Raw genomic sequence first — 9,037 nt, 5'->3', positions numbered from 1 at the left:
GGAGGTCCTACCTCTGATTAAATGTTATGTGAAATGCTGGGAATAGTGGTTCTCAGGAAGCAAGAGTGAAGCACTGGGCATTGGGCTGGATCTTGTGTCTGTCACTCCAGACCCTCTGTCACTCCAGACCCTCAAGCCGCCCTTTCACCCACTGCTCTGTGCCCCAGGATGCTGACCTCTGGGGACTATATCAACCCAACTCCCTTGCCACTTCCAGCTGGGTTCAGCCATCGGCATCAGCAGCAGAACAGAAGATTGGGGTCAGTGCTGTGTTGGTAAATGTCTAACAAGCATCTCCCTGGAGGAACGGCCCTGATCTCTAGTGTCTGCCTATTTCCCTGGTGTAAATACTCCCGCTTCAGGTGGAGGTGGTGTCACAGATGGACAGGGGATGACATGGTATCTTTATGGGTCCTAGTGTTGCCATGCCAGTGTGTCATAGGCCCTGGGCCATGGGGGAAGATGGCATGGCGTGTCAATGTCCAGGTATGTTCCCAGGTGCTGGCATGGGGATGAGCTGGGGCTTTCACGCCAGCTGGTCCTCCTCTGTGCTTGGATCCCCATCTATCAAGTGGGGGTGACAGGCAGCTCCTTGCTGCCTCCTGTTGAGGGGTTTCTGTGCAATAAGGCACACAGTCCTGCCTGGCCCAGTGCCTGGGGCCAGTGAGCCTTCAGTAACAGCGGCCATGGTGGTGACCATTGCCTGGGTCCCTGCTCGTGCCCCTGGCTGGCTGACCAGGCTCAAGGACGGCCTGGGGTGGAGGCCTGCTGGAGAAGCCCACTGGGGAGGAGACGGTGGTCAGTAGAATGGGGAAGTTGGCGAGGCAGCTATCTTTAGTGCCTTCCCTCACAGCCGTTTTCCTCTGCCGGGCTAAGCAGGACTCTGGTGGGGACTGGGTGGGGAGGGGTCACTTCTCCATAGTCACATGAAGCCCAGTGACCTGGAGGCCAGCTGTGCAGGCTCAGGGCCCAGCGAGGGTGGGGCTGGCTGTGGTACTGGGCTCCAGGAGACGTCATCCATAAAGAAGCAGGAGCCCATTGTATGAGCCTGGGAGAGGGTAGGGGGCCAAGGAGCATTGGGGGCTGCAGTGGCTGCTGGGAAACATTGTCCCTCCAGTCCTTACCCAGAGCCTTCCGAGCCCTCCTCCACGATGTGTCCCTCCAGTCCTCAGCCAGAGCCTTCGCAGCCCTCCTCCACCAGGGCAGCGTGGTGTGATGGTTGTGCACTCGTGTCTGGAGCTGGATTTTATATCCCTGCCTCGCCACTCCTAAGAGTCTGACCTCAGAGACTGTGACTTAACCTTGCTGAGCCTCAATTTCCTCCCTGTGAAAACAGAAGTGATACCGGGTGCCATGGCTCACACCTGTAATCCCAGGACTTTGGGAGGCCGAGGCGGGTGTATCACCTGAGGTCAGGAGTTCAAGACCAGCCTGGCCAACATGGTGAAACCCCGTCTCTACTAAAAATACAAAAATCAGCCAGGCCTAGTGGCATGCACCTGTAATCCCAGCTACTCAGGAGGCCAAGGCACAAGAATCGCTTAAACCCAAGAGGTGGAGGTTGCAGTGAGCTGAGATTGTGCCACTGTACTCCAGCCTGGGTAACAGAGTGAGACGCTGTCTCAAACATAAATAAACACATGAATAAACAAATAAGGTAACTCTGGGCTAGGCAAGGTAGCTGAAAGCCTTTAATCCCAGCACTTTCCAAGGCTGAGTGGGGAGGACTGTTTAAGCCTAGGCATTTGAGACCAACCTGGGCAACATGACAAGACCCAGTCTCTACAAAAAAATACAAATATTAGGACAGGCGCAGTGGCTCACGCCTGTAATCCCAGCACTTTGGGAGGCCAAGACGAGTGGATCACAAGGTCAGGAGATCCAGACCATCCTGGCTAACACAGTGAAACCCCATCTCTACTAAAAAATACAAAAAAATTAGCCGGGCGTGGTGGCGGGTGCCTGTAGTCCCAGCTACTCAGGAGGCTGAGGCAGGAGAATGGCATGAACCCCAGAGGCGGAGCTTGCAGTGAGCCGAGATCGCGCCACTGCTCTCCAGCCTGGGCCACAGTGCGAGATTCCGTCTAAAAAAATAAAAAAACAAAAAACAAATATCAGTCAGGTATGGTGGCACACACCTGTAGTCCCAGCTACTCGGGAGGTTGAGGTGGGAGGATTGCTTGAGCCCGGGAAGTCAAGGCTGCAGTGAGCTGTGATTGCACCACTGCACTTCAGCCCTAGGCGACACAGTGAGACCCTGTCTCAAAAAATAAAAATAAGGCAGCTCTTAAAGAGTTGAGTACAAACCTTGGCACACTGTAGATGCTCAACAAATTAGCCCTCTCCTTCTCCCTTGAGCCAGCATTCATTGGCTTTACCGACCCCTAGTAGCCTAGAGTGAGGGTGGAGAGATGCCTGGGCTCACGTCCCAACCCCACCAATCATACAGTGTCCCTGCGCAAGTTATTCATCCACAAGCCCCAGTTTCTTACTGTAAAATGGGATCATAACAGAAGCTGCCTCAAGGAGTGAGCCGGATGACTTTTCTCTGTGTGAAACGTTCAGTGCCTAATACAGAGCAAGATGCTCACAATTATTGCCGCCTGCCGTCCTGGGCACCGCCTTGACCTGTAAGTGCTGCCGATTGTGGGTGAGCGGCTGGTGAGGTTGGGCTCTGGATGGTTCCTGGATGCTCCCTTCCTTCCTCACTCTCAGGTCTGTGGAGTTACCGCAGCACCCCCATATCTGTGGTTTCACTTTCCTTGGTTACAGTTTCCAGCAGCCAGCCACGGCCTGAAAATATTAAACAGAAAATTTCAGAAATAATTCATAATTTGACATTGCATGCCATTCTGAGTAGGGTGATTAAATCATGCAGCGATGAGAGTGACTCATTCCTCTGTCCAGTGTCTCCACACTGCAGGCATTCCCACCCATGAGTCACTTTGTAGCCCTCTTGGTGATTAGAGAGAAAAAGCCTAATCCACAGAGGGTTTGGTAGTATCCGCGGTACCACTGCGGGTGTTGGAGGGTAGGCTCACGGATAAGGAGGGCTACTGTAATCTCCTGCCTCCTGTGAGGTTTGCATCATGTCTGGCGTGGGCTCCTGAGACTGCTCCTGAAAGGGAAGGGGACTTTGGGCTCCTGGGAACTACCCGGGAGGCAGGGCAGGGGGACCCCCAGAAGCTGCAGCAAGTAGCTGCATTCTCAGCTACAGGGCTGAGAACCAAGAGGAGGAGGATGAGCTGCCAGCTGCATGGGGCTGCATCTGGGCAGGGGGACAGAGACAGGGCAGCACAGCCCCCGCCAGCAAGGGCTGTCAACGAGGATCTAGGCAGAGAGCAATTTGCAGTGAGCCCACAAGGTGGCGGCCAGCTGCCCACCCCTCCGCACCCTGTGGCCATCCCCAGGTGAGCTGAGCGAAGTCCCTGGCTCCGTCACACCTTTTAAGGCAAAGGCAGCTCCTGCCACCACCTCCCTGTTCCCACTTGCTCAGAAATTCCCAGCAGGTATTTTTTCTTTTTTTCAGGAGGAATGGAATGAGACTTCTTGTTCTGTCACCACAGGATTCCGGCAAGGCCTGTCTAGGGGTTCTGGTGAGAGAAAAGCGTGACAGGAAGCGCATGCCAGCAGGCACTTGGAGATGTACCCTCGGTGACATGCACAGGCACGGCAGCCACCCCACCCACCGCAGGCCTCCGCTCGGGACAGCGGGGCACACGCACAACACAGACGAGGCCCAGAGACGTGGGGACCCCCAACAAACCGACTCCATGCTGGGGAGACAGGAGATCCAGCTGGGAATGAGCCCACATCATGACGCGCCCCCCTCAGGAGCTCATACCCGAGCCCAGGAGCCTTGTCCCGCCCCAGGGCCTTCGCACTCGCTGTTCCCTGCCGGGAGTGAGTGTTCCAGCACAGGGCTCCGCGGGCAGGATCCTCGGTACTCTTCAGATCTCAGAGAGGCCTCCCTGACCCCGCCCACATGACTCCATCCCAGTGACCTGTTTTATTTCCTCACAGCCGTCTTCACTGCTAAACTGCCTTGCTTTTTTCTTGACAGGATCTTGCTCTGTGGAGCACTCCAGGCTGGAGTGCAGTGGCACAATCATGCATGGCTCACTGCAGTCTTGACCTCCCAGGCTCAAGCAGATCCTCCCACCTCAGCCTCCCAAGTAGCTGGGAATACAGGCATGCGCCGCCACACCCAGCTAACTTGTAAATCTTTTGTAGAGACAGGTCTCACTATGTTGTCTCAAACTCCTGGGCTCAAGCAATCCTCCCAAAGTGTCCCAAAGTGCTGGGATTACAGATGTGAGCCACCACACATGGCAGGCAAGGATGGGCTGTATGGCTGTCTACAGCAAAGACTCAGCCCCTAGTCAAGCCAGGCTGCCCGTGAGAAAGGCTTTCTGTGCACTTGGGCACATGTGGACAGGTACAGGTGTGACGCCAGCCTCCACTTGCAGCCTGCAGGTGTATCTGTGTTACCGGATGCCTGTGTGTGTGTCCTGAGCCTGGGGGCAGACAGACATCCCCACAACTGAGTACGGAGCCCTGGAGAGGCAGCAAGGCTCAGCCAGGACATCTCAGACCAGCAAACCCTTTCCTATCTGGGCTGGGTGGGCAGCAGGGCTCCAGGCCCAGCCTAAGGGATGGGGAAGGGAGGGGACAGGCTGGGACCCCTGCCCACTCATCATCCCCACCAGGACGAGATCGAACCGGGGAGACTGACAAGGGGCAGCACCCAGGAGACCAGGCAACCAGGTCTCACACCTGGCCCTGCCACTAAGGTGCCTGGTGGCCTTGGGACAACAAACAGGTCCCGACCCATGCGGGGCATCCGGAGAGTAATACAGAAGGGGACCCTGCCCAATCCAAAACCCCTAGCAGCGCCCTCTTGCAGGGCACGTGCCGCACACTCACCCCCTGGTGGCTCCAACCTGAAGTGCAGCTCCAGTCATCCAGGCCCAGGCTGCAGAGCGAAGGATGGGAGGGGCTGCAGGAAGGAGAGTTCTGCCTTGAGACCAACTGCCCCAAGCCAAGCTCAGAAGGGGCTGGAGACATGCGGGGTGGACACACACGTGGGTTGCTGCACAAACTCAACTCTGGCCTGCCCCTGCCTCAGGACCCACATGGCACTTACCCGCTCTGCACCTGGATGACTTCAAGACATCTTAGTGCCCCACCCCGTACCCTCACGTCCACAGGGAAGCAGCGACAACTTGGGCATCTTCCCAGCTGTTCTCCCACAGTCCCACACACACCGAGCCCACAGGTGCACGCTGATCCTCAGATCCCAGCTATTGCCAATCCATCCAAATAAACAGACTCAAAACATGCAGTTAGGGCCCGGGTGACTGGCAGGCCTGCCAGACACTCTGCTGGGTGGACAGTCAGCTGCCACAGCTGGGGACTCTAGCCACAAATAACCCAGGGAGGGCTGGAGTACAGCAGTGCCTGCACACAGCCACAGCATCTGAAGCTGAGGGACCAGCTTTGATGGCATCAGGACACCTGTATTCCATGCCCCGTCCTGGTAGAGCCTAGGTGCAGCTTGAGCAAAGATGGGGAGTCAGCAAGTGGGTCCAATCGCCAGGGTCTGTGCTGGGCTTCACCCAGCTCACCAGGCTCCAGGCCAGGTCACAGGGGTCAGTCCAGAGCCCGGAGGCTTCCTTCAGCTTACAGCAGCAGCCACACCCCAGCATCCTGGGGTCCAGAGGCTGAGGGCAGCAGGCACTCAACATGCAAGTCAAGAAAGCAACTAAGTCCCGTGCCCGGGGGCTGGGGTAGAGGGGCCATCTCCAGTGGGGACAGGGACTGAACCAGCCAAGTCCCAGAGGGCAGATCCCAGCCCAGAGGGGACACAGCCCTCTACCACACGTTCCAACTAGGCTTCCAGCTGCCGAGCCCCGGCAAGTTCCTTAACCTTTGTGCCTGTGTTCATGCTCTCCCAGTACCAGACTTGGGGTGCAGATTACAGAAGAACCTCAACAAGCCTTAACTGGAAGACACCCTTCCCTGGATTAATTTAAAACCAAATGAACTTTTTAGACAAGTAACAGACCCAGGGTCTGCCTGCACATCAGCATCAAAGGCGCCGGGGAACTTCCAGGCCTCCTTGTCTCCTTCCCCCTCTCCACAGCACTAGCTTCACCCAAGCTGTGCAAACAGCAGAGACCCAGCTGCCTCGCCCTGGTGACAAACATTTGCACAATGCCCACTGCTCCAGGCTGGCTTTCTACAGCTCAGCAGCAGAACCAGGTCCAGCTTTTACCTCCCTCCGGGGACTGAGGGTGGGGGACAGAGTAGGAGGCCAGAGGGCAAACCCAGTGTAGCTAAGCCTTGGGGAGCACAAGGCACCTCGGGGGCCCCCATCTGCCTCCCCAGTCCCGGCCGCTCTGGAGAAAGAGGCAAGATATCAGTGGAAAATAACTTTTATTGAGACCCCACCAGCTGCAAAATCTGCTCCTCGCATTAAGCTCCTTCTTCCTTTGCAATTCGGTCTTTCTTGAGTGGTCCCTGTGGGGAGAGAGGCAGTGGTCAGAGGGAGAAGATGGCAGGCGACAGCAGATGCCCACTCTAGAGGGGACCAAGACTCCGGGCCAGTCTCCACAGCCACAAGAGAGGCCCAAGGCATCAAGACCACCCTACCCCCGGTGGAGCCAAAGGCTGGCGGGGGCCAAGTCACAGCACCCAGCGAGGGGGGCAGGCAGAGGCGCTCACCATGAATGCTTTCTTCTCTTCCATGGTCTGGAAGCGGCCATGGCCAAACTTGGAGGTGGTGTCAATGAACTTAAGGTCAATCTTCTCCAGAGCCCGCCGCTTCGTCTGCACCAGCAAGGACTGTGGGCCAAGAGGGGAAGGGATTTAGGATTACAAGAGACAGGCTTTCCTCAGAACTTGGTTCACAGCGCCCCTGCATCTGGGAAGCCACACCATCAATTCAGCGCCCCACCCCCGGCCCACCACCCAGCAGATGAGGACACACTCAAAGCAGCAAACAGCCCAGCAAGGCCAGACTGGGAATTTCCTCATTCCAGGACTTCAAAGCCAATGTGAAAGGCCAACACCCTCTCCTTCCTTTCCTCTGCCACCAGGGCCACCAGCGTCTGTGGCCTTGGGTCCTCCCTCTACAGGAGTCCCCCACGACCAGGCAGGGCCCGCCTCACCTTGCGGAGGGTGAGCACCCGCTTCTTGGTTCCCACCACACAGCCTTTCAGCATGACAAAGTCATTGGTCACTTCACCATAGTGGACAAAGCCACCCTGGAAAACAAGACCATCAGATCAGCACAGGCCCAGCACCAGGCACAAGAGGGGACTGTTGTGCACAGATGACCCCTCCAGATTCAGGCCCTCTCTGACCACAGGGCTGTTCTCAGAAGGAAGGCAACAAGGAACGGTTCCGCAGTCTGTCTCGGGCGCTGTGCCCAGCGTACATTCCAGGCCTCATCACTGAACAGCTGAGCCTGAGACCCCACTTCTCACCAGCCAACCCCAACGAGTGGACTCGAATGACAACATGCCACTTACAAGGAACATAGCTAAGTGCTGTGCTGGCTTCAGTTAACGATCCTGCTGACAGCCCCTAGGGAGCAGCCTATCCCCAAAGACACGAGGACCTCACCCCACAGAAGAGGCCTGGGGTGGCCTCATAGAGCAGAACACCTGTTACTTACCAGAGGGTTGATGCTCTTGTCAGACAGGTCATAGTCAGTGGAGGCATTGTTCTTGATCAGCTTGCCGTCCTTGATAAGGTAGCCCTGGCCAATCTTATAGATCTGAATGAACAACAAGGGCGTAAGGCTGGGGCATTAGGGACAAATAAGCCAGACATGCCAGTGTGCTGACCTGCAAAGCACTCTAGGAAGGCCGCTGAGGCCTCAGTCCCAGTCACAGCGTATCCCAACTTCAGAGCAAAAAGGTGGCTGGCTCTCCAGGTTCCTTTCTGTGAAGTGGCTGGGCTAAAACTAAAGAGCCTGCTGTACAACACAGAGGCCTGTCACACCACTGGTGGTGGGATCAGGGACCAATAAGGCTAGTATCCCCAGCCACACCAAGTCAGCCTCACCACAGCCACTTTACAGGCTGGCACCTTACAAACCATCAAGATGGGCCAGAACTGACCCATAAAAAGCGAGCCACTAATGTCCACATGATGCATAAGCTACAGTCCATGAAGCAGCGCTGACAGGCACAGAAACCCCAGCCTCCATCACAAGGTCATCTTCCCACCCCCAGGGACCACTCTCAGAACCTCACCTTCTTATTGATCTCAGTGCGGTGATGGTAGCCTTTCTGCCCAGCACGTGCCACAGAGAAGGCCACACGAGCAGGATGCCATGCCCCAATACAGGCCACCTTGCGCAGGCCTCGGTGGGTCTTGCGGGGCAGCTTCTTGGTGTGCCAACGACTGGTGACCCCTGGAATGGATACACATTACTGCACCTCAGTGCCAGCACCTCCCACTCACCCCTTCCTCCTACTCAATAATTACCAACCATGGCTGGGTCATCTGAGGGGTGATGAGATTATTTCATGTGCATTACCCACAGATCTCCCCTGTCAAGGTGGATAGGCTCTGGGGGTGTAACCCTGAACTCAACTGTGAATGGGCGCTTTTTAAGGCATCCATTAGTTTAAGCTCCCCCCATCCACAGGGATTGACATAATTCCAAGCTCCCCTTTGCAGTTATCTACTGAGCTACAAAGAGCAAAGGGTCCAGGAACATGGTAAGAAGTTGTCCCCTGGCCCTCCGCTATCCCAGCCACTTCTGACCACAAGGCTGTTCTCAGAAGGAAGGCAGTAGAGAATGGTTCCACAGTGTCTGATTCGGGCGCTGTGCCCAGCGCTCACTCTGAGCCTCATCACTGAACAGCTGGGCCTAAAATCACTTCTCCCCCAGGTTTGCACAGCAACGCAAGCTGCTGCAAAGCTCACCTTTGTAGCCTTTGCCCTTGGTGACCCCGATGACGTCGATCATCTCATCCTGCCCAAACACTTGGTTCACAGGTACCTGCTGCTCGAGCCTCTC

At 56.2% G+C, this 9,037-nt stretch overlaps 1 protein-coding gene across 1 annotated transcript in view; it reads right to left on the bottom strand.

Moving 5' to 3' along the window:
* Positions 1 to 6,421: 6,421 nt before the first annotated feature.
* RPL3 (ribosomal protein L3) overlaps positions 6,422 to 9,037 on the bottom strand; it is a 9,784-nt gene continuing 7,168 nt past the window's right edge. Inside the window, exons 6-11 of the mRNA XM_011978833.1 lie at positions 8,944 to 9,019; positions 8,265 to 8,425; positions 7,682 to 7,783; positions 7,173 to 7,268; positions 6,727 to 6,846; positions 6,422 to 6,522 (exon numbers count right to left, since the gene is read on the bottom strand). Of these exons, the coding sequence (XP_011834223.1) occupies positions 6,478 to 6,522; positions 6,727 to 6,846; positions 7,173 to 7,268; positions 7,682 to 7,783; positions 8,265 to 8,425; positions 8,944 to 9,019 (600 nt within the window). The 3' untranslated portion in view covers positions 6,422 to 6,477. The remainder of the gene's footprint in view (positions 6,523 to 6,726; positions 6,847 to 7,172; positions 7,269 to 7,681; positions 7,784 to 8,264; positions 8,426 to 8,943; positions 9,020 to 9,037) is intronic.

The sequence above is a fragment of the Mandrillus leucophaeus genome, unplaced genomic scaffold (assembly GCF_000951045.1).
Source record: "Mandrillus leucophaeus isolate KB7577 unplaced genomic scaffold, Mleu.le_1.0 Scaffold2, whole genome shotgun sequence".
Classification (NCBI taxonomy): domain Eukaryota; kingdom Metazoa; phylum Chordata; class Mammalia; order Primates; family Cercopithecidae; genus Mandrillus; species Mandrillus leucophaeus.
Note: the sequence above shows the minus strand (reverse complement) of the source record. Positions and strands in the feature narration are given on the sequence as shown.